Source organism: Dermochelys coriacea, chromosome 16 (assembly GCF_009764565.3).
Source record: "Dermochelys coriacea isolate rDerCor1 chromosome 16, rDerCor1.pri.v4, whole genome shotgun sequence".
Taxonomy (NCBI): Eukaryota; Metazoa; Chordata; order Testudines; family Dermochelyidae; genus Dermochelys; species Dermochelys coriacea.
This window is the reverse complement of record NC_050083.1, coordinates 18,520,213-18,545,801: the sequence shown is the minus strand read 5'-3', so window position 1 is coordinate 18,545,801 and position 25,589 is coordinate 18,520,213. Positions and strand designations below refer to the sequence as shown.

The 25,589-nt window shown below is 43.0% G+C and overlaps 1 protein-coding gene across 2 annotated transcripts in view; it reads right to left on the bottom strand.

The window, feature by feature from the left end:
• COL5A1 (collagen type V alpha 1 chain) overlaps nt 1–25,589 on the bottom strand; it is a 241,279-nt gene that overhangs the window by 64,722 nt on the left and 150,968 nt on the right. For both annotated transcript variants that reach the window (XM_038374435.2, XM_038374433.2), the window contains exons 21-30: nt 22,714–22,767; nt 20,309–20,353; nt 19,160–19,213; nt 17,640–17,684; nt 16,394–16,447; nt 13,145–13,189; nt 9,660–9,713; nt 4,491–4,535; nt 2,727–2,780; nt 465–572 (exon numbers count right to left, since the gene is read on the bottom strand). In XM_038374435.2, coding sequence (XP_038230363.1) covers nt 465–572; nt 2,727–2,780; nt 4,491–4,535; nt 9,660–9,713; nt 13,145–13,189; nt 16,394–16,447; nt 17,640–17,684; nt 19,160–19,213; nt 20,309–20,353; nt 22,714–22,767 — 558 coding nt within the window. The remainder of the gene's footprint in view (nt 1–464; nt 573–2,726; nt 2,781–4,490; nt 4,536–9,659; nt 9,714–13,144; nt 13,190–16,393; nt 16,448–17,639; nt 17,685–19,159; nt 19,214–20,308; nt 20,354–22,713; nt 22,768–25,589) is intronic.

Below are 25,589 nucleotides of genomic sequence, written 5' to 3'. Positions count from 1 at the left end.
ATTTCAACCAAAAACTCAACGTTTTCTTCTAAAACCAGTTTTGTTTGCAACAAAATCCCATGTTTTGGACAAAAGCTTGTAACCAGCTCCACTCTGATGGTGTTGAATTAAAGCAGTGACTCTAGAGCTGGTGACATCTGAACATGCCCGAGTCTATCCAATGCAGCATGGCTGTATCCTCTGGGTCAAGTGCTTCTGTGTGTATCAGAGATATCAAACAGCGCCACACCCCAATGTCTTCAAACAAAATATAGATCACCCCAAAAATCCACCTCACTTCCCCTCCCAAAAAAAAGTCTCATCTCAACCTCCAGACTACCTCATCATCAACCCTCCCGCCATCCACCAGAGAATATCCTGGGGTAACAGGTTGTTGCAGCACACTGTAAAACTGGGCTGGCCCTGGCTATTCTTGTCTGCTTTGACTGGGCATTGAAGGACAGTTCCAGCTTTAGCACTGTTACCTTTTCCCCCGACGGACCAAGAGGACCTGGATCTCCATTAGGACCTCCGCGACCTTTAGGACCTTCAGGCCCATCTTCACCCCGTGGGCCGGGAGGACCAATTTCACCCTGTTAATCAAAAGGGATGATGAAGATGGCACTCATGCAATCTCATGTTCCAGTGCAAATCACCTGAGGCTGGCAGGAACGTACACACAGCTATGTTCCGTCTCGCCCTGGCATCACTAAAACAACTTGGGGAGAAGTTAAACCTTTAGCCAGTCACTGCTCAGACGAGATTGTTGTGCAGTAAATTAGAGTGTTATTAGAACAGACATGCTGCTTTCACTCACATAGCCTGGCTATTATTTCCCAGCACAGCAGTCTTTCCATACACTCCAATTATCCTCTCTAATACCAGCTCCCCTCCACTAAAATAGCTTTCGTTAGCTCTGGCTCCTATGAACCCTTGTTTCCGCTTTCTGATCTCCAAACCATGGTTTATATGCATGCAACTCCTGGGAGATATTATAATTTAGGGCCGATCTGAAAAACTGCAGAAGAAAGACTGGTATGAAAGCCTCAGCCTGAAAATCACTGGGAAATTAGGCGAAGGAACTGGCTTGCAGTTAGCATTGTGCATGGTTACAATAGAAGTTTTCACAGTGGAAACACACAGGCAGCCTGATATTTTGCTCACAAGTAACTGTGATGGCATCCTATTTGCCTGCAAAATTCTCAGGTAGCCCTTATCTTCAAGCAGCTTGGTATTTATCATAAAAAACAAACAAAGGACCTTGCTAGCAAGCAGCAAGGATTGTATGTTTGGTGAGAACGGCTCAGGCGGGTACCTGTTGGCAAGGGTATGCATAATCATCGTGAGATACAAACCTTTTAGCGTGGTCTGCCGCCAGGTTAATTTCATCTTCGAAAAGAAGGAAATGGGGCCGGAAAAGCTTTCAAGTGATCAATGGAGAGTGACTTTGAGATGATGTTCAGAATGGGGCCCTTGGTATGGCTCCAAGGTATTCTTACATGCCAGGAGCAATGGTGGATTTGCTTTGCATTTTTTACAAGTCATCAAACAAAAAGGGTTTTTTTTTAAATATGTCACAAATTACGGTTGTCTATCACTCCCTTGGGTCTTCTCACCCAGTGCCTAACATCTATTAATGAAACACCTAGCTAAGATGTGCTTTATTGCTCAGAAAGGCATGGCAAGAATGTCTCCATCCATACAATGCCGAGGGTGGCATGTTGACAAAACCATTTCATAGCTGGCAGATCCCTGCACAGGTGTGCTATGCAGCTGCTGTCTGAATCTCCGTGTTCGTTAGGGCCGATGATTTGAAAAGCTTTTGATGCCAGGCAATGTGCCCTGCTGCTAAAGATATGTGTCTAGTATGAAAATGCACACTTGGTGGTTTTCATAGCCCTGTTCTCACTTCGACTGAAGTGCATGCCTGGTGACTTTAGACTTTGTTCCGGTGCTACAGAACAACATCCGGCTTAGCAAATAAAGAGGATGTAACATTATGTGGGGCGGGGGGGGGGGGGGGGGAGAAGAGATACTGGAAATAAATAAATGATCCTGCAGGATGTGCAGACATCAGGGCTCCAAGACTGGGTTCTATGTTACTACTAGCTTTAATTTTACTTCTGATATGGGAATAAAGAATTGAGAGATTAGAACCTCCTTGATTCCAGCAAGTCTGAGATGCCAGGGTTCCTATATAGCAGCTGAATGTACAGAATGGGAACAGAGTCTCATCAAGACCCAGTCTAACTTTCTGCTCTCCACTGAGCAGATCTCATGAATGAACACAGGAGTAAGCATTACAAAAATGATGCAAGAGTTTGCTGCCTGCAGGACACTCCTTTCCAGAATACTGGTATGAAATGAATTCTGACGTATTCCAGCCTGGGACAGAATCTTTATATACCAGACACTTGTCAGGAAAACATCAACAAGAAAAACCTTCTCGCTCTCCCTTGAAGCTGCAATAGAACAACCATCGTGTTCCAACCCAGAGAGAACTGCATTTCATGACCGCACAACAGCACAGTTATTTAGTGCTTATGAGGAACTTTCAAAGCCCTGCCCCTTATTATTATGCTCACTTGTTTATTGAAGGGCATCACTGAATGCTAACATGCCTGAAGAACCATCTTTATTACATGAGACTGATTTCAGCCGGAGCCAACGTGAAGGACCCTTTCCCAAATCTGCTCTCTCTGAGGAAGATGCATTCAGCCTACCTCACCAGATCAGCAAATACTCACCCGGTCTCCCTTGATGCCCATGTCACCTTTGAAGCCAGGGAAGCCATCTTCACCCTGAATAACAGGAGGAGAAAACCAGCTGATTGTCCAAAGGGGACACTGGAACACAGGTCAAATATAAGCTGTGACATTCTGCACCTTTGGAGAAGAGTACTGAGTGCTGAACAGGGTCCTGAGGGAGGGAAAGAACCAATTTCAGCCCCCCGTTCAGCAGCTGCAGCAGAACTGTCAGCTTATGCACTCTTCCACAGCAGGGGCAATGGCCAGTGAATCCATGCAGTGGCAGAAACACTCCTTCCCTTGGCCACCATGTCACTGCCTTCCTCTCCCTCCACTGCAGCACGAAGGCAGCCTCTGTGAAACTCTGAACTGGGGGTGCACAATGTTTGTGTATTTCTGTGGCATCAGGGCATCTCTGTACCTGGGGGAGGGCAAGATGGGCCCATTAACTCCCCCCCTCCCCGCACATTGCACATCACCTGTGCCCTCCTGAGGGCTCTAGAGGTCTTCAATGCACTCATAAAAATGTAAGAATGATTCACGGTGAGAACAACATATCCATGCAACTCAGCCAAGCTGTAAGTGCTCAAGAGCTTACCTTTGGGAGTATCATATCAACAGACAACTATAATCCCACTGGAATTACAAAGATGCATTCTCCAACCAATCACACCTTGACTCCCAGTAGAGCGCATCCTCTCAGATGGTATAAATACCAGCAATTTACTGGTACTGGCAACAAATTATTTTGAAGAATAACAGGGTTTTATTTTTATGGAGATCATTTTACATCATCCTTCCATGAAACCTCAAGGACAATAGTAATATTTCTTTCAGCCAAGACGGTTTAACTGCAGACCTCAAATCGATACTGTATCAACTCCTAGAGCAAACCCAGGAAAAGACTAAAACACAGACACTGTAACCAGAAACAACTTTGGATTCTGGAAGGTCCCTGTGGCTAACTCCTTGCCTCTAATTGCCAGCTCTGCTGCTGATGGACTATCAGATATGAAAAAGGAACATGGGGATACTGAGGACTGGAACAGCAGAGCAAATCTCCATCTCCTGATATTGCTTTGGGAGACCACAGCTGTATCACTGAAATATAATCTATATTTTTTCTACGCACATTCTACTTTGTCAAATTCCTTTGTAAAACAGATTTTACAAGCTGCTCCAATGGCTGGTCTTGGCAGAGTATTCCATACACTGAATTCCCTGGGCCAGATTCAGATCTTTCTTACCCAGATGTAAATTACAAAGAATTCCATTTATGTCAGTGGATTTTCCCCTGGCTAACAATAAAAACCAGAAGGCTTCTCCTGGGCAAAGAACTTCTGCTAAAATGTTCATTGAAATGATTTTTGTTTCCTATTAGTTAGGAAGCATTGTGCTTCAGTTACCAGTGTAAGGGGGAAATCCAACATGAAACCTGACTCCCCTCCCTTCTAAGGTATTTAAATTATAATAATAATGGCTGGCCTGAGGAGTTAGGCCAAAGATTGAGTAGGTCATGGAGACTCTGTTACTCCCACCTCAGAGCTGAGACACGCTGGCTGAGCACTGTGGAGGATGTCTATGCTAAGCCTGCTCTGTGAATAAATAGAGAGCAGCTGTTTCTAGGACTTTCAGTCCAGCTCCATTCACCAGCGGAAATATTCATATATGTATGTCTCACGGGACTGGATCCTACATTGGCAAAGCAAGTCTGCAAAACTGCACACACACGCAACCTTTCTCCAACGGACTGGGGTAACTCACCTTTTCACCCTTAGTGCCCTTCAAGCCACGAACTCCATCTGCCCCCTTAGGAAAAAATACAGAGGCACATTACAATGTTACACCTGCACAAGGTAAAGCATACACACAGCTAGAGCTGGGCGAATAATTAACAACAGTGAATTTTGCCTCACTCTCTTTGCTGCCAAATTGTTCTTGTGCAGGTTGTGATTTTCCTAAATGTACTGGTGGATTAAAATTATTTGCTGAATGGGTTTTTGGTCTGTTGCTTATTTGTGAATATTTGCTACTCAAAATTTTAGCTGATTTGATTGGATAGAAGGAACATGTGATATGCGTCCATTTCTCAATAAGATGAATGTAAGAGTCAAAATCAAGTTTCCAGAGAGAACATTCATGATTGGAAGTCTGCTTTCTGAAAAGGGTTTCCAAAAATTCTCTTTAAAATAAGCAACTTTCACCAAAATCTTAGCTAAGTGCAAAAGGGGTACAGACACTGCTGAAGTGAATTCATTTGAAAAAATAGTGAACACACATTCCCAACGTCTTCCTTTATTACTTTGTAGCATTCACCCCGCAAAGAGTCTGCAGATTTCTGGCTCCTTTTCAGTGCGACGCTTGCCTCTGTTGTGCATTGGCTGTAGGGGTGAATGAATTTCACCCAAAGAAACATCTACATGGCAGCTGGAAACGCACTTACGAGCATGGGTAGACAGACACACATTAGCTCCACTCAAGCTAGTGCACTAAAAATAGCGGTGTAGCCAGGGGTAGTACAGGCAGCAGCTTGGGCTAACTGTCTGAATACAACGCCTTCCAGCATACTTGGGTGGCTAGCCCAAGCCACCACTCATGCGATGCCTGGCTACACTGCTACTATTAGCAGTTATTATTATTGAGCAGAGCTAGCACGTCTGTCTATCTGCACTGGAAAGCAGGCTCTCAGCTGCAGTGCAGACATACCCTTGAAAGTCAACGGAAAAATACTAATTTATTTCAATGGGGCCAGAATTCCACCCTTTCGTTCTGATCCACCGCTTGAGGTGGGACTTCAAACTAAACAGCGGCGATTATTTTCCGAGGGCCAGATCCTCAGCTAAGTATGAACGGACATAACCCCACGGCAGTCAAATGAAAATGTTCAGGACCATTATTAAACCACCTATTCATCTGTATATGTCTGGGAAGGGCAGATCAGAAGCATTCTAACTCATGCTTAACGTTCAGACTGTTTATGGATAGTCACGATTCTGAAAAAAGACATTACAAGGGGCTACAGCCGGCGGGCTCTCGACTGAGACTCAGCTTGCCAAGTGCCCTCTTGTGGTAAAAACACATTATGCTCCCCTCCTGATAGAATAACTCAGCATAGCAGTCATCCCTCCACAGCCCAGCCAGCTTTGAAACCAGGATAAATCTTGAGCGCAACTAGGATCTGAAGCAGCATAATGTGTAACCTATGATTGCCTCTGTGTGAAATGATACCAAATGGACACTCCTGAGCACTCTGCTACTTCAGGCGGCCTCCAACAGCTGAGATCCTTAGCACTAAATGGACAGGGTGAAGAAGATGTAATTTTCTTGACGATAGTACTAGTCTCGGGATTCAAGAGACACAGTCAAGTATTATCTAGTACTATGCTCCTTCCCCTGGAGTTGACTTGTTGATTGATTTAGTTGGGATTGGTCCTGCTTTGAGCAGGGAGTTGGACTAGATGACCTCCTGAGGTCCCTTCCAACCCTGATATTCTATGATTCTATGACTTGTCTCATTGTTTGCTATTATCCTCTACTCAGTCCCCCAGCCATTATATCTAATCGAAACACTGCTGACACCAAGATCCACGACAGAGTCTGGAAAGTGGGGGGGAAGAGATCGGGGAAAAAGGTGCAGTGAATATAAAGCTAAAATCAGCATGTGAAAGCATGAAGCCTGGGAATACCTGTCCGTTATTAATGCAGTACCACAGTCACTAAATTATATGAATGCAAGGCAACTCTCCCATTTTCTGAATCACTGGTCCTCTACTGAGTAAGCAGAGGTAAGCTGAACAGCACTATGCAATGAGATGACTGATCATCTGGGAGAGGGGCTACTGTCTAGGAAGCATGCACAGGAAAACTGGACAATAGGAAGCTGTCATACTGGATCAGAGCTGTAGTCCATCTAGCCTGTATCACGTGTCCAACAGCGGCCGGTACCAGTTACTTCACAAGCTGGTGAAGGAAACCCTGAAATAGGCAGTTAAGGAATAACCTGCTCCTGAGGAACATTTCTTCCTAACCTCTATCACTTAGAGAAGTTGGTTTATGCCTTGAAGCAGGATCTCTTACCCTGCCAAACTTTTTGGATTTATTTATGAATGGATATTTAAATCAATCAACACTAGGGCATTGAACAGAATGGAAAGGAAAGGCAAAGAATGAAAAGTGAGTCCAAAGTATACACGTCAGGAACATGACGTATTATTATTAATCGTTTGATTATAGCACTTAAAAGCCCTGGTCATGGACCAAGACCCACTGTGCTAGGCGCTGTACAAACAGAGAACCAAAAAGATGGTCTCTGCACCAAGGAGCTTACAATCTAAGTATCTAATTGAGGGGGTTTCAAGTACATCTTTTACTTGTCCCTCCTACCCTGATGCCTGAGTTAAGCATGTGATCTTGCACACTACGTATGTGGCACAACAGAGACAAGCATGAACTGAGAATTTAGCCTGTGCACTTTTTGGTTCACGTTGCAACCTTATTGAAGAGTTCTGCTGTGGATGCACCCACCCTGCTCCCCTTCCTCTCACTGTCCTGCACATGCATCAGAAGGTGGAATTTTGCCCTTAATTTTTAATAAATTATTTTAGCTACTTAACAGATTATTTTAGTGGTTGTGACATGGGGCACAGACCCTAAGATGCTATGGCAGTGTGTATGGGAAGTTTACACAGTGCTTGCCTGCATTACACCTAGATCTAGCTGGTGCAACTGCTTCACGCTCCTCTGTCTATTTGATCTTTGGCTGCTTAGAGCTGCCAGAGTCTAACTGCTCATACACTGATGGCCGAAGGACATAGGAGGAGATGCCCTTGGACAATAAGGAAATCTGGAAGCCTGGCCATATGCAGCTGCAAATCATTACTGTGATTTCACCTTTGGTCTGGCATAATCACTGAGCTGCAGTGGATTGATCATGTTGTGTGTGTCTGTCAAGAGACTGGAGAGTATTAATACGGATTTTGTGATCTAATTCTCAATTGGCTGCTGTGGTTTCTTGCGGCTTGGGGGCTGCAAGTTCTATTCTGAGTTTTGAAGACTTTGTGAACCACATTCTGCTCTTAAGCACATGAGGCTCACTTGGAAAGCGAGAAGCAGGGTATCAGGGACTCAATGGCAGGTCAAGGCAGAATGGTTTAAGGAATGGAAGGTGGGAGACTCAGCAGTGTGCCTTACTGCTGCATCCCCTAGTGCTTGCAGCTGATAGTACCCGAGGGTGTCAAAGGCGTGACCGAGTCCCTTTGTCTGTCATTCAAAGCATTGCTAGGCCCATGTCTTGCCTTGCTTGGGGCAAAAAGTAAGAAGCTTCCTCCATACTGATTTTCCCTCAGGAAAAGCAGGCCAGAATTTCACCACAGGGAACACACATCTCGTAGCTATACTATGCAATGTAACTCTTATACCAACAAAAAGAGTTCTTTAAAAATAAATTGAATTTTACCCAAGATGTATTTAATGTCCTCCCCCAACCCCTCCTGCCTGCAAAAAATACAAATGAATTTCAAGTGCAGTGAATTCATACAGCAGGAGAGAATTCTGATCAGATGGACAAGATGTAATGATTTATGATGGCAAGTCCAAGGAGAGACACTGTTTTTTGATTCTGAGAAATGAAGCTTTATTCAATTAATAGCACGCTGATTGAGGGAACCGAAACATTTTTGGTAAACACTAAAGATTGTGCAGACAACACACTTTCTCTATATCACTGTAATGAGGAACAGTTCCACTTTAGCAGTAAGCATAATGGAAAACCATTCCTTAATGGACCACTAAGTCTCAATCTGCTGTGCTGCAAGACATGAGATGAAAACATGCTTTGGTTAAATAAATCTAGTTAAATTTTTGGAAATGTAAGAGTGAGTGGCTTTGTGCTGCTGGAAAAATGTATGGAGGGTTTGAATTGGTTTTCACTTCATCTTTATTCTCTGCTCCAGTATCTATATCCACGAGCATGGACCCCAGCAGTTTTACAGGAGTGTGGGAAGCATTGTATAGATCAGGGGCAGAGTTAACAGATTTTGATGCAGGATTAAGAATCAGAGTGGCAGGGGGAAAATACCCACTACCTTCTTATCAATGTACACATATTGCAGATATCAGGAGCGAGCTGAAGAACTGCAATTCAATTCAGTGAAAGAGAATGGGATATGAGTTTAAATATCATGACAGAGAAATCTCAGCTTCAAATAACACAATTCCAGAGTACTCTGAGCGCACAGACACACTGTGTTTTGTTTTAATATTGGACTATTTTGTTTCATTAACAGTCACAGCCTGTTAAAATCTTCATGTACAGGCTGAGATTTGTTTTGTTTTCCAACTAGTGATGGAACTGTGCCATGTTCCGTGGGAATAAAAATCCATCTGAAGCTCTTCTAGAAAGCAGCAGAGTTTATATTTCTACTAGGCCTGAGCTGACAGGTCAGGCCAAAGGAATTGATAAAATGGTAAGTATGACTGAATACTCGTGCCTCAGTGTTTCTGCTACACTCCCCAGTGAGACATCGAAGTTTCTTCTAGGCTCACTGATAACACATCTACCATAGGTATCACATCCATATTTAGTGGTAAATCTGATGAATATCCTTTAGACTCATCTGTAATACCTATAGGTTTCTGCCCAACTAACTGATTCAACACCTATTCTTCTAGATTTCTTCCACTACTGTTGCAGCACTACCCCTTCCATATGACCATTCCCTAGTTCCATTTACATAGAACCAGAGTTGCTAACCCTTTTTAAGCCAGAGAAAGATTTGCTAAGAGTAAGTAGATGAAATTCCTTCTTAGGGGCTGCTGTCAAACTCATTGAGATCCAAGATGGCCTCCTCTACCTCTAACACAAAACACAGCTCAGAAAATTCAGCTCAGAAATAAAGACATAGGTGTGTGTTCCTGTCTTCCCATCTTCCTTACCTTGACTCCACGAGGTCCTGGATATCCAAGTGGGCCCTGAGGTCCAGTTGGACCCTGTGATTTAAAAACAACAATAACAAAACAACATTAAGATACAGCAATGGTGGAACTTTTTGATAAACTGTCTGTCCTGAACTGCACAGGAAAACGCATGGCTGGCTGAACAGAATGCATTTGGGAGGTCGGCTGTGTTAGAAGAGGCTATGGAAACCTAACTTTGAGATCATGTGGTCTGTGATCTAAGCACAAGACAGAAGACAGAGAGAGGAGACACCGGCTGTGTGACGGCTGTAATAATTAGCTACAAAGAAAAGGTTTTATACTCAGGATCCACTAATGATTTGCAATGGCAAAAGTGACTTCACCGCTTAGTTTCAGGTAGAGCAGGTTGAAGTTGAATTTCAAAGTCATGATGAAATTTTTAAAAAGAAAAAAATCGTTGAAATGTTCGCAATTATTTTCTTGCCTTTTTCTAACCAACTGTAGAATCGGTCCACATTTTTCAAAATTCAAGGTGTAACATTGTCAAATTTGAAAACCCTAGACTGCCAACGTTTTGGAAAAAAAGGGGGGGAAATATTTGCAGAAAATTTTAATTTCCCTTTTCCCCCTCAACTAGTTCTAGCTTCAAGAGTAATAAAATAGGAGCAATGCAGGGTGCTGCAACAATTTGTATAGTGGGGGTGCTGACAGCCATTGACCCAAACTGTAGCCCTGTATGTAACGGAAATCATTTCAAGCCAGGGCATGCTGCAGCACCCGCAGCACCTCTAGTTCCAGCACCTATGGAGCAATGGAATAAAATTAAAAGTGAAAATGTAGAATGGGAAAAACGTTCAAAAATGCCTAAGGAACTTAGGGGCCTAAGTCCAATGAGATTGGAGTTTCGATGAGATTTAGACTTGTAAGTTCCTGCATCACTTTTGAAAATGGGACTTATGAGCCTATGATCCCTAGATCCAGAAAACTACAGACAATGAGATCTTTTCTAGAATATGTGGAATAAACTCCCAAGGGAAGCAGCGGAAACCCCATCATGTGGCACATGTGAACCTAAATTGCACGAAACATTAGCACATGTGCAACGGGGACCAATCCTTCATGTACAAGGAGATGCATTGGATGCCATCACAAGTCTAGCTTGTCTCTGATTTCTAGGACTGTTATGAATAGAGCCATCATTATAAGATCCACTGATTGGAAGCTTTCAGAGTAGCAGCCATGTTACTCTGTATCCGTAAAAAGAAAAGGAGTACTTGTGGCACCTTAGAGACTAACAAATTTATTAGAGCATAAGCTTTCATGAGCTACAGCTCACTTCACATCCGATGAAGTGATCTTTAGCTCACAAAAGCTTATGCTCTAATAAACTGGTTGGAAGCTGAAGCTAGACAAATGTAGACTAAAAATAAGATGCAAATTTGAACAGGGAGGGTCATTAACAACTTACTTGGGCATGTGATGCATTCTCCATCACTTGGAATCTTTAAGTCAAGATTGGATGTCTTTTTAAAAGATAAGACGTAGCTCAAACAGAAGTTATGGGCTTGATACAGACATTTTCGGGTGAGATTCTTTGGCCTGGATTTTGCCGGAGGGCAGACTAAGATGATCATAATGGTCCCTTCTAGCATTCAGAGCTATGAATCTATCTAGTCATCACTGACTCCAAGGGCTGAATTGTAGTTATTGCCAAATCTGGATGGACAGACTTCATGGTAACTTTGTAAGTACCTTGCACCATAGCTAGAGTGCTGTACTATGACTCGGTACATCAATCACATTTTCAACTGAATTGTTTTCTTTTGCTCAACTAAAACTGAAAAAATACTCTTCCATTTCTTTAAGAGAGTTCTGGATAATTTTTCCCTGCCTGACAGCCAGACTGAGCTGAAGGATCTATGCTTCTTGGGGTCAGTTGGAGTCTCAGAGCTCATGCTAGTGTCAGTTGGAACAAATCTAGCAGCACAAACACTGCTCTGAGATCGTAATTGCTTAAGTAATAACTCATGGAGAAAGTTATAGTCTGGATCTGGACTTTTACCCTGACACCTACTGACTTCCGGATATTTGCTAAATGTCTCCCAGCACAGCAAGTGAGCGCAGGGCGGTTTATTGGGTTTTAATATTCTACAGACATGAACATTTGAATTCCTAGCCTCATGTGATGCCAGCTTGAGGAATGGCCGCCGTCAAGGTGGCAGGCATCGTTTTCCTGCTCTACAGAGTACCCATGCAATGGTAGGGTGAGCTTCAATCAAACTGGACTGTACTCTAATAAAAGACTTTTGATAATGTAACGTTTTTCAGCTGAATGGGACACAGCAGGAACACAGATGGTAAATCTCCCAGACAAACTAACAATCATATCATTCAAGGACTCTGAGCAATGTTTTCTAAAATATTGTTAAAGAGGGATTTTGACATGGGGGCAAACTAGAAAGAAAAGAACATTATTTTTTAAAAAAGTAATTTTCTGCATTCCTTCTGCAGCACTGAGGATATTTATTTGTGTCTGATTAACAGCTTTCCCCTTCACAGGGTTCTGTTTGCATGTTTGGGAAGCTTTTCAGTGCGGCTTGCCAGAAAAGCTAGGGTGGACAATGCTGCTAACAGATCTCTGGTGCAACTACACATTTATAGACAAGCTGAAATTGTCCCATGATTCCTTCCTCCTCATCCCCTGTGGCCAAAGTCACAAGTGAGAAAAACAACCAAAATGCATCTTAGATTCTGAAGGTTAAGGAAGGAAAAACGTCCAAATTTATCTAGATTTCTAAATGAGCTGCAAATCTCACAAGATCACCATTCCTGGGGCATTTCCAAACAGAGAGTGGGAGGTGGGGCTAATATTTCTGTTCGTTTGTTTCTAGACAAAGCCAGAAAGTGGAAGAAGTAGAAAGAACATTCAAAGAAGCACACAGACAGTTGAATTGGACTTGGTTTAAGAGCAGGGTTGGTGGGTCTCACTGGTGTTTCAAAAAGCAGTCCAGCCAAGTCATGTGACCGTTTCCCGGCACATGTTTAACAAAAGTTTTGCAAGCACAGCTATGTCCATTAGAAGTGTGAAACACCCCTCAAGCCCCCCCCCACTCCTTATCTGACATAACTATGCGGGCAAAAGCCCTAACATAGATGCAGTTATACCAGCAAAAAAGTCCTTTTGCCAGTCTAGCTTATTTCATTTGGGGAACAGGTATAAGTTATGTTGGCAAAAGAACTCTTGCTGCTATGAGCTGCATCTCCACTTGGAGGGTTTGCCGGTATAGCTCTGCTGGTACAGTACTGGTTTGCAGGTATAACTGTCTAAGCAAATCCTTCCCAGTGTAGACAAGGCCTCTCTCCTTCAGAACTGACCAGAGCACTTTAATGCCTCCAAAGCAATGAAGTCATCTGCTCAACGTCTAACATTGCATGGGGATTAGTTTCTTCCTCCATGTTCAGTGACACTAAATAAGAATGATGAGGGTCTGGTTAACACATACCTGACTCCCCTTCTCACCAGGAGGACCTTCTTTGCCAGGATGACCCTATTAATAAAACAAATAGACAAAACAGAGAGAGGAGATTAATAATCAGATCACTGCTTTGGAAACTGACCATCAGTTTTGATCTATTTCTAAGGGAATCCTTACACATTAGTGAGCACTTACTCATGCGAGTGGTCCTGTTGAGGTCAACTGATTTACTTGCATGAGTGCTCACCAACATAAGGGGACTGCAGTGGAATTCTACTTTATGCTGCTACATCACCTTGCATCTGCGCAGCACAAGGTATTTTGCAAATATCAATAACATTTCGCAACACCTCTGCGAGTTGGGCAACTAGCAGTGTATCTATTTTGCGAAGAGGGAACTGTGGCACAATGCGGCTAAATGTCACACCGAAGGCCATGCAACAAGTCCATGGCAGAGTCAGGAATAAAACTCAGAAGTTCTGGATTCCACTCCCGTGTTTTAATCACTAGGCCACTTTTGTTCCTGATATTTGCTGTCATTAGGTTGGTGATCAGAAAAAAATCCAGTTGTACAGTACTGGAGAGTATGTTGGGAAGGCTGTGATGGTCAGATCTCCACACTGCAATCATTTGCTAGTTACTGGAATCAGCTGCATGATCTGATGATAAGCACTCAGTTAACCTGCATCCCCACTGCATGCTGACGGTCTGGACACTGGTCGGCTTTCCTCTTGGGCTTGGGAGCTGAATAACCCAACATCCTGTAGCTTCCAACACATTCTTATTCAGTGTCTTTAGAAGCCTTTGGTTGAGATTTCTATCGGTACAAAACAAAAGTACCATTTTCCATCCTGAAAAATTGCTGCTAATCAAGCACAGTGCACTAGTGAAGCATTGTGAAGAGCCAGCGAGTGCCTTTGCAATGGATTTGCTTACTAACAGACCAAACACACTGCCAAGGCAAAACATCCCTCTGGGGTTTGCAGTGTCAGCACAAAGACATTAACCTTTAGCTGTGGCACCTAATGCACATTCATAATCTTTTCCTTTGAAAGGAACACAAGGGCACCCAGACCACACCACAGGCTCTCAAAGCCCTAAGTACCTCTGCCGTAAGTAGAAAGAAAAGGAGTACTTGTGGCACCTTAGAGACTAACAAATTTATTTGAGCATAAGCTTTCGTGAGCTACAGCACAGCTTTTCTTTTTGAGAATACAGACTAACATGGCTGCTACTGCCATTCTGCAGTAAGTAGGTTTTTCATCAGCGAGCTCCTGTCTGAACATGCCCATGACCTTCTTGCAATCACTTAACAAGCAGAACCATAAACCATTTCCCAAGATCACCCTGCATAAAGGAGAACGTCAGACCAGCAGGATTTCATAGAATCACGGAATATCAGGGTTGGAAGGGACCTCAGGAGGTCATCGAGACCAATCCCCTGCTCAAAGCAGGACCAATCCCCAATTTTTGCCCCAGATCCCTAAATGGCCCCTCTCAAGGATTGAACTCACAACCCTGGGTTTAGCAGGCCAATGCTCAAACCACTGAGCTATCCCTCCCCTAAAAGGATCTGATTTTTAAAAACAAAAACAAAAAAAAACCCTCCCTTTATATACTCACAAATATAATGCTGGTACTTTGATATCTGAAGGTGCCCTGATGTAGCCAGATATCTAAAGGACATCAACAGCACCCATACACATCTGCGGGCACAAAATTGTGCCTGCACCGATTTGCTCATTTCTAGATCTATCAGTGCAGTGGTGGGTGTCAATGGAAGTCCAGGCTGAGGTCTAAATCTGCACTGTATATAATATCATCTCCCGTTTCAAAAAGTGCAGCTTCATTACCAGCCCTGTGATCAATAACTGACAAGGGACTTCGTTGGGTCTTGCAGCAAGATGCCATATGATTTTGGGGATTTTTAAAAGGAATTTAGTAAATGCCACATATCTTTGGAGTCCAATTACTATAGAGCATCTGGGCATCTTGTTATTCCTTAATGCTCATACTTAAAACCTTCCCTAGACTATCTTCAGGTTACATCGTTCCCAGTGAGAACAAATGGAGCCGTGTGTGCACACTGAAGAGGATATGACCCTTAGTCTACATAAAAACTGGACCTGACAGATTTTATAACTGAGAAGCTCCAACGGAGGCTGCTCTGAGAATTTCACACTGAGAGCAACAGCCTTAAAGATATTCTGTTCTGTTGACGCAGCTAACATTTTTATGAGATGTTAAATTCCCTGAGTGGGAAGGATAATTCCCAGATAGAAAAATGTTCTGCATTTACGTTAGGGAATGTAGCCATTTAATGTTTGTTGCTTTTAAAATCGGATGTTTCCTTAGACTGTAAAAAATTAGATCTAGTTTAAAGGCCAGAGATTTTCAACACCAGCTTCCAAAAATGGATAATGTTTAAAGTAGGATTATCATGAGGCTGCTAGAAGAGAACTCTCATGTGAAATTCAGGTGGCTCTTACTAGCTGCATTGCAGAAGCACTTAGGGTTTGTCTACACTGCAATCAGATGCCCGTGGCTGGCCCAGACCAGCTAACTCAGACTCAGGCTAAAGGGTTGTTTAATTGTGGTGTAGGGCCCAAGCCCGAATGTCTATCCCACATTTAAAGAGGCTCACAGCTCAAGCCATGCAAGCCTGAGTCAGCTAGCATGGGCCAGTCATGGGTTTTTAATTGCAGTGTAGACATATCCTTGGTGTTCTAAGCACTACAGGTGGGGATTGAGACAGCAACTGAATTCAACCCTATGGTCCAGGTAAAAGGGTTCATTTTTATTCACAACATGCATCGCCCCCTTTACAGAGACTGGCTTGAGATGCACTCATAGTGCTATTGCTCCGTCCAATACACTTAAGCATGCATTTCAGCTGAGCTACTGGGATTTAGCAGGATCCATAGTATATGTTAAAATGATGCCCATTCCTTACTAACAACATTGTTTACTGAAAATGATTATTACTGGGGCAATCCTGAGAGCTCCTGAGCACTCTCCACTCCGGCTAGAATCGATGGGAATTGAAGTAGGTGCGCAACACACAGAAGAACCAGACTGGTAATGTGGGGCTAGAGGGGAACCAAACACTGCAACATGGCAGATACGTCTGTGTAAATTCTGATTGAGGCCTGATCTTGTAAACCTTGAACGCTCAAGTTCCTACTGAGCTCCCAAGGAGGCTGGGTGCAATAGTGATGCAGCATCAGGTTCCTAGTGGATAAGTGGGGTGGGGTACCTTAGGAACAGACTACTTACCGGAGGGCCGTCTGCACCGGGCATGCCAGGAAGACCAGGTTTACCCAGAGGTCCCTAAAAAATACCCAGAAACAATCAGAATCACTGCAGCAACAAGTGTCCCCATGAAGTTATTAAACACTGACAGTCAGAGAACAAAGGGCACCATGTTACAGGTACATCTTTTGCTTTGTCTGAACCTGGTCTCGCAAATGTTGTATGTACAGGTAGATCCTTTAGAAAAGATGCAATGTCTCAACACGCAGGGCCTGATCCTGCCCTGCCTTTCACACCAGTGCAAACTGAGCACAAGGCTGGTGCAAAGCACTACCATCCTGACTGGGCAGCATTTTGCACTGATGTAAATGGCCACACAAGGTGCTGGAAAACTGGGCCCACAGAGCATAAAATCATATAATAGAAAAACAAATCATTATGACAAATGGAAAGAATGGGGGGTGGGCTGCCCTATCTGCCTCACCTTCTTGTTTAAATACAGTTATGTTACTCTACTTTAATAAAAGGAATCCTGATCCCTTGAGCATGTCAAGGAGTGGCTGTACTGACACAACTTGAGTGTGTGACTCTGCAATTAAACAAGAAATGCCTTTATCCCTTAAATTGATAATCCCTTCTGTTCATTTTTCTCCTGGACAGCTTTTGGTCAATGATCCCATACTACTATACAATAAGGGGAATTCTCGTGTTCGGGTAAATGATACACGCCAAGGAAGTCAGTGGAGTGGGAATTATGCAAATGCACTCGGGAGCATGAATTAGTCTCGTCTTTTCAGTGGGCAACATTTTGCCTGATTTAAAGTCCATGGTGCTGCATGGGTGGGAGGGTAGAATTTGCCCAGTGAGAACAGTACATTAAGCCAAAATGGAAACTCGGTGTAACTTGGCCCATCTCCCTGGGGGAAGGTCCTCATTAAATTATCTGAATCCCCATGCCCTTACAAATGTTGTCCCTTTATACATCTCTGCATATTTAGCCTCAGAAACAGACAATTTAAAGTCAACTCCTAACATTTTACACAGACTGTCTTCAAAATGTTTCTCTTAAAATGGGACGTGAATACAAATATTTTGAATTAGAGACAAACTCTGTTTCCTCCTCTCTACCCTGTTTGGAGCAGACATATTAAACTTTCAGGCATACAGCTGTAAACAGATGTTGCATGAGGCAAACAGGAGTATCTGAGGAGACAAATGCATATTAATGGCAACAGCTGACTTATGTCACAGCTGCAGTGTATTAACATACTTTATTGCCCGGTGGACCAATTGCACCCTGTGGACCTGGAAGACCCTGTGAAAAGAAAAAAAGGTAGGGGGGTTAAGAAACAAATTAATCATTCCAAATTTATTTTGCAACACCTCAGTGTAACAGCCTTCTAACACTTTCAATGACTTGGTATTTCCAATAGTTATCGAAATGTCTCATAGAAGATGCTAATACTTCATTTTTAGATAGCCTATTTCATCCATAGAACTAATGAGGATAATTAGGATGAAATTGAATAAGAACAAATGCAAAGTACTTCACTTAGGAAGGAACAGTCAGTTGCACACATACAAAATGGGAAATGATTGCCTAGGAAGGAGTATTGCAGAAAAAGATCTGGGGGTCATAGTGGATCACAAGCTAAATATGAGTCAACAGTGTAACACTGTTGCAAAAAAAGTGAACATCATTCTGGGCCCTATTAGCAGGAGTGTTGTAAGCAAGATATGAGACGTAATTCTTCTGCTCTACTCCGCGCTGATTAGGCCTCAACTGAAGTATTGTGTCCAGTTCTGGGCACAACATTTCAGGAAGGATGTGGATAAATTGGAGAAAGTCCAGAGAAGAGCAACCAAAATGATAAAATGTCTAGAAAACATGAGCTATGAGGGAAGATTGAAAAAATGGGGTTTGTTTAGTCTGGAGAAGAGAAGACGGAGAGGGGACCTGAGAATAGTTTTCAAGTACATAAAAGGTTGTTAACAAGGGGGGGGGGAATTGTTCTTTTAACCTCTGAGAATAGGACAAGATGCAATAGACTTAAATTGCAGCAAGGGAGGTTTAGGTTGGACATTGGGAAAAACTTCCTAACTATCAGGGTGGATAATCACTGGAATAAATTGCCTAGGGAGGTTGTGGAATCTCCATCATTGGAGATTTTTAAGACCAGGTTAGACAAACACCTGACAGGGATGGTCTAGATAATATTTAATCCTGCCATGAGTGCAGGGGACTGGACTAAATGACCTTTCATGGTTCCTTCCAGTCCTATGATTCTATGATAAGAATTGTTTTCAAGATGGGAAACTTGAGGCACCAGAAAGGGATCTGACTTGCCCAAGGTTACGGCGAAGTTCAACAACAGCACTGAAGAATATGTCCCCAGGTCTCCTGACTCCTAGTCCAATAGCCACTGGATCCCACTGCTTCCATAATGAGCACATTAAAAATCGGAGATGACACTGCGCAGCAAATTTGGATTGAGAACCAGATCACTGACTCCCTCAGTCAAGGAGATGCTTGGATCTGGCTTTGGTCCATTACAGCAGCAGAAGTCAGCTGGAAAATGTGGATCCAGAATGAAGTTCAGATTCACTCTTCAAGCCCTGGAGGTTGCTTAGATTTAGAGCCCAGGGTCCACCTTTAGGAAATGTATTTATTGCTAGACAATACTTTGTGCGATGTCCCATCTGAACCACTCTGCAGGTCAAGGCAAAGCGCATACAGAACTGTAAACCCAACTCTTTCCTATCAAGGAGAAGAGCTGTTTCTTGCCTTACCTGAGCACCTGGATTACCCTGTTGTCCTGGCGGTCCTGGCTCACCTTGAGGACCCTGCCAGGAAGCAAAGCAAGAGCTGAAAGGAGCTCAAAACCATAGCAGTAATAATGTCCATCCATAGTGTTATGGCCAACAATTATATACCCATCAATTCATGCTAAAGCAGGGGAAATGAATTCTCGTGCGATTAGGTGTAAACTGACTATTATTGCAGGGGTCCAGAAGGGATTCTTCACTCTCAATTGTGGAGGGCTGTGACTGCCTATCTCCAAAGCACTGCTAGTGGCCACTGCTGGAAACAGAATACACCAGCTACCAAATGCTATTGAGTTCAGTTATTTAGCCACAGAAACCATTTTGTCTTAGATTTTATCTGTGCATGCTGACATGGAAGGTAAATGTATTTAAATCACAACCATAATCAAAACATACTTTGCTCTTACACACATACACCTGTATGTATTTGTGTAAAAGTATGTAACCTTTCAATCAAGGATTTGACAAATCAAATAATTAATCCTCACAGCCCTGTTTTGAATCACGATCACTGTATTCACTTTAGATGCCACAGCAAAGTGATGAGAACAAGATCCCACAGGCTGTGTTTGGCAAGGCCAGGAAAAGAACCCAGGAGTTCTGATTGCCAGTGTCCTGGTCTCACAACTAGACAACACTTCCTCTCTTCCCCTCCCATGGTAGTCTTCTCAGGGAGGCATTATTGATGGGTGAAGGACCATTGTAGAGGACCAGCCTATACAATAATCAAGTCCAATTTAAACCATGCTTAGGCTTTGTACTGGCTCCTCTGCATAGAGGTGAATTTGACTCATGTAACTACAAAGTCTACAACATATATAGTTTCTTTCTTGATTTAATGACTATATTTTGCTGTTTGGTGGAACAACATAAATCATGATGAAAATGTTTGATCTTCATAGGGATGTAATATGTAATTTCATTGCAAACTATAATAAATTAACATCCATTTACCATGGAAGATATTTTCTGTGGCCTCTACTGGTTTTGAAATCAACAGAGACTAAACGGTGATTACAAATCTAATGTAAGATTGACTATACCGAGAGAGAGAGAGAGAGAGAGAGAGAGAGAGTGAGTGTATGGGGATAGATAGAAATAGTGAAGACTTACCACATTCCCCTTTGGGCCTGTTTGTCCATCCATACCAGTCACACCCTGAGTAGGGATTAAAAAAAATAAACAGCATTGAATTGAGAAAACATCTGGCTATTTTGAGCCAAAAATAGCAGAAAGATGCAGTAAAAATGAATCAAAGACTCTTTGGCCCTCTAGTCTAAAAGGAACAGCTGAGTGGAAACAGAATGTTTTTCTAAAGGTGCCTGGCAAAGCAGCTAGTACCAAGAATTCATGTCAGGTTGTTGGATTATTTTGTTTTGTTTGGTTATTTGGTTTTGGGGGTTTTTTTCCAAAGGCCATTTCAACATTTTTTCCATCAGTTTTACTTGCCTGCAGAGAAAAATCAGCACCATTGTGCAAATACTGTATATTGACTGTAAGAAGATTATTTCTGAACAGTGGACAGATTTATAGAAATGGTGGGCCAAAAGATAGCACATTAGAAGACAATGGATGAAGTAGGCAGAAGCTATGTTAATTTGCACAAGATGAGGATTTGACCCACTCTGTTTTGATGATGTTATTGCTGAAGGCTAGTTGAGATGCTGCAGTCCTTTAGAAAATGCAGCCTTTTCCATCAACAATGAAAGGAATTTATATATGGAAACCAGGAAAAAAAATTCAGTTTCATACATTCACAGAGTATCATAGGTAAGTCTATGGCATCACGGCTCACAGCCAATCAGAAAGCACCAGCTGGGGGTCCAGCATTATACAGGTTGATTCTTGCACAGGACCAGCGATCAGTTTTTATTGTGCACTCTTACTAAATAAGCCACTTTAAGGACCAGATCCTCAACTCCCTTCAAGTTTCAATGGAAGTTGAAGGCGTCTGAACTCACTGACTAAGGTGTCATGTCCTCTTATAGTGGCTGGTCCATGAAGGGAATAATTATCGATGACTGTTGCCAGTGAAGGAAGTAACAGCTGGAGGCATTGGGTGTTGAAGTCTTGGGGTTCAGAGTAGCAGCCGTGTTAGTCTGTATTCGCAAAAAGAAAAGGAGTACTTGTGGCACCTTAGAGACTAACAAATTTATTAGAGCATAAGCTTTCGTGAGCTACAGCTCACTTCATCGGATGCATTTGGTGGAAAAAACAGAGGAGAGATTTATATACACACACACAGAGAACATGAAACAATGGGTTTATCATACACACTGTAAGGAGAGTGATCACTTAAGATAAGCCATCACCAACAGCAGGGGGGGGGAGGAGGAAAACCTTTCATGGTGACAAGCAGGTAGGCTAATTCCAGCAGTTAACAAGAATATCAGAGGAACAGTGGGGGGTGGGGTGGGAGGGAGAAATACCATGGGGAAATAGTTTTACTTTGTGTAATGACTCATCCATTCCCAGTCTCTATTCAAGCCTAAGTTAATTGTATCCAGTTTGCAAATTAATTCCAATTCAGCAGTCTCTCGTTGGAGTCTGTTTTTGAAGCTTTTTTGTTGAAGTATAGCCACTCTAAGATCTGTGATCGAGTGACCAGAGAGATTGAAGTGTTCTCCAACTGGTTTTTGAATGTTATAATTCTTGACGTCTGATGGTATTTCTCCCTCCCACCCCACCCCCCACTGTTCCTCTGATATTCTTGTTAACTGCTGGAATTAGCCTACCTGCTTGTCACCATGAAAGGTTTTCCTCCTTCCCCCCCCTGCTGTTGGTGATGGCTTATCTTAAGTGATCACTCTCCTTACAGTGTGTATGATAAACCCATTGTTTCATGTTCTCTGTGTGTGTGTATATAAATCTCTCCTCTGTTTTTTCCACCAAATGCATCCGATGAAGTGAGCTGTAGCTCACGAAAGCTTATGCTCTAATAAATTTGTTAGTCTCTAAGGTGCCACAAGTACTCCTTTTCTTTTTGCGAAGTCTTGGGGATCAATCACCCATGATTATCTCTAGAGCTGGTCCTTACACCAGCACTTCATGGAACAAGGAGCCTAAGACAGACGAAGTGACTAAGCGCTGTCTCCTTAAAAGGCCTGACTGAAAAGCTGCATGCTCTTTCCTTGGATTTAGCTTGAAAAACGTGAAAAAAACTGTAGTAAACCAGGCTTCAAAAGACTCAGGCACGAGTTAATAGAAAAGCCACAGTGGTAATAAGTTATGTTCTTTCTTTTAACTTTGGGCTAGATGTTTAATTTACTCTATGGGACAAATTCCACCTTGGTATGCATGGGTGTGACTCCACTGAAGCTGGGCTCAAAGCAGGGCTGAATATGGCCCTAGAGTTTTAATTCTCTCTTTACACCTCCTGCTTTCACAACACAGATGCATAAAATCATCCACTTGGATTATCTGCCTGACTGCCTCAGTGGGACATGCTAGCTCTGACTGGAGAACTCAGCAGAACTTATTGAGCAGAACAGCAGAAACAGCAAGTCTGTGCAACTTACCGGTGGTCCTGAGGGACCTGGTGGCCCTTTTGGTCCCAGCAAACCTCGGGGTCCCTGCAGGTGGAAACAAATATGCTTAGAAGCGCCAATTATGAAGAACCTAACCCAAAGCCTTTCTGAGGTCGATGGAAAGGCTCCCATTGACTTCAATGGGCTTTGGCTCAGGCCTTTAAGAGAATCGGGGGAAAAAAATATTGCCCAGCCAAACCCTTTAAAGCACCTTCCTTAGGATCTGTTCTTGAGTGGTTCTGAGCACCCTCTGCTTCCACTGAAATCAGTGAAGGTTGATGTTACTCAGCACCTTGCTGGATCACACATTTTAAAGCACATTCCACAATAATACATGTTCCATATCTTATTTTATAAACGATGTTGCCATAAAATAGAGCAGAGGTTCCCAATTTGTGAGGTGTGCCCCTCTTAGGGGGCATCAAGGAACATTCAGGGGCACGCATCTGGGATCCAGGCCATCCCCCACAGGGGTGGGGGGAGGGAGCGCCACCCTGCTCCCAGCCCCAGCTGTGGCCACAGCCTCAGCCCCTTTACCCCTGTCCGCATCCCCCCTCCCGGCCCCAACTCTGTGGGGCAGCATGGATGGGGAAGGGGGGGCACGAGGTAAAAGGTTTGGGGACCACTGAAAGAGAGAGAGAAAGGGTTTGTGTGTCTGGGATGCTTTTTCAAAAAAGGATAGCCATCAGAGATGAAGACATTTATTTTTCATATTCGAACAGGACCCACTTTACCCAACTTTCAAATTAAATCACTCCTGTTCCTGCACTCTCCTGCTGTGGAAGCAATGACCTACAAAATACTGCAGAGCAAATACTGCTAGGTGGACAGTACTGTGTGAAATAAACTCACACCGCTCAGGCATCACTGGGGTGGGTGTTTCAAATCTCACTGGATTTAATTTGTGCCACTGAAACTCTATCGGCCTTGGCAGGGCTGGAAAAAAAGGATTCAGCCTCAATTTTATGTTTCACTTGTATTTCCAAAAGGCAAGCCATTCTAGTCAGAGGTAATAAATGACTCGTGGTGTTTACCTCACATTTCTGACTTTTCACGATGGGAGGGATAGTGGGAACTTCAGGGAGTTATTGCGTTTGAGTCTTGTATTTAACAGGTAAATTACCAGGGGTGGAATTTCCAAAGGGGCCTAAGTGATTTAGGCCCACAAGGACCACTGGGGTGATACTTGTGCTCCTAAAGCACTTGGGCATTGTTGAAAAGCCCATCTTTGGAAGCTAGTTTTCAAAGCGAGGCACCTAAGCTCAGCTCTCAGACAGATCCCTAGGTAGACAGACTGGGCATGTGGGTCTGTGGAAAGCCACATTTTTAAACCTACGCCTTTTGTTACATTAGGCGTAGGTACAACTACCCAGAAATAAAAGCCACCACTCTCGGGGGGAAGTGACTTGGGCTCCCAGGGCTCAGGCTGCGAGCTATAAAATAGCAGTGCAGATGTTTCTGTTCAAGCTGGAGCTCAGGCTCTGAAACCCCACAAGTGGGGAGGGTCTCAGAGCCCATAAGCCTGAATATCTATACTGGTATTTTTAAATCCGCAGCTCGAGCCCGTCAGCTGACCAGGCTCTGGGACTCACTGCCATGGGGGTTTTATTGCTGTCTAGATGTAGCCTTCAATACCGGTGTTCGTTCATTGTCATGGACGAAAACTATGTTTAATTGATGGACAGAACAGAAGAGTTAAATAAAAGATAAAACACGATAGTTTTTAACATTAAAACAGAACACACGGGCCTGAGTCTGGAAAGACTTGCGCTTAAGCACAACTGGTCACTAAAGTTACCATTGATAATCTGCATACCTTGGCAGAGCTGGAAAATACCCATGTGATTAAATCTTTGCATGCCTGGGCCTCCCAAAAACAACTCCCTTGACTGAATTGGCTTCAGGGATTTTAACAAACGACAGCAGAATGGAATTAGATGCCTACAGGAACAAATTCTAAGATGCCACCAGTAAAACATAAAGGGTCATACCCTACCAACAAAATTGGCACTGGTTTTGATGGGACCAGGATTTGGCTGATGGCATTATGAGATGTTCATGCAGATTGGGGAAGTATATTTATCAGCCGAAGTTTCTTATATTATAATTTCTAACTTACTCCTGACTGGGCCCTCAGCCACGTTTTTTCTACTACTCGTTTAAAAATAGTTTCCATGCGTGCTTTAGACATGTATTAAGGAGATAGCTAGGTTGATGAATCTTTCCAGAAGTTAATCAGACATCTCATATATAATTTAGTCCCAATGAGTCTGTAAATGCCAACCCTCTCCTTTCCTACGTTCCCAACATTTGTCGTCAGTTACTCTGGTATCACTAATCTGGTATTTACAACAACACAACAAGACATCATAAAAGCAAAACTGATGGCATACGATGGGTAATTCACATCCCTTTTAATACAAAGAAAATATGTTTTGGACACAAGAATAAGCTGATTTTAATGAAAGGACAATTTCATTGCACAGAGGCATCTCCATATTGTCAGAAAAAGTTTTTGTTGTTGCCAATGAAGTCAGGATTATTTGGTGCTAGGAGCAACTGTGCTTTTGGACCTCTCAAATGGGCAGAAATTAATTCTTGGGAGAGCTGAGTGAATATCGCAAAACATTCTCTAGCAATATTGGTTTGAACTTCTACTCTGCATTTGCTTTGGTCACATTAGCATCCCCTTTTGGCCTTGTCTACAATAGGGAATTTCTTCCATTGCTAACCCCGGTTCAGCAACTTCCAAGTTAGCAACGTCAGGAGCCTTAGGCCTTTATCCTGCAAAGATTTGCAGATGTACTTTCTTTTATGCCCTGTGGGTGGAATCCCGCTGAAGTCAATGACAAAACTCACAATGGGAC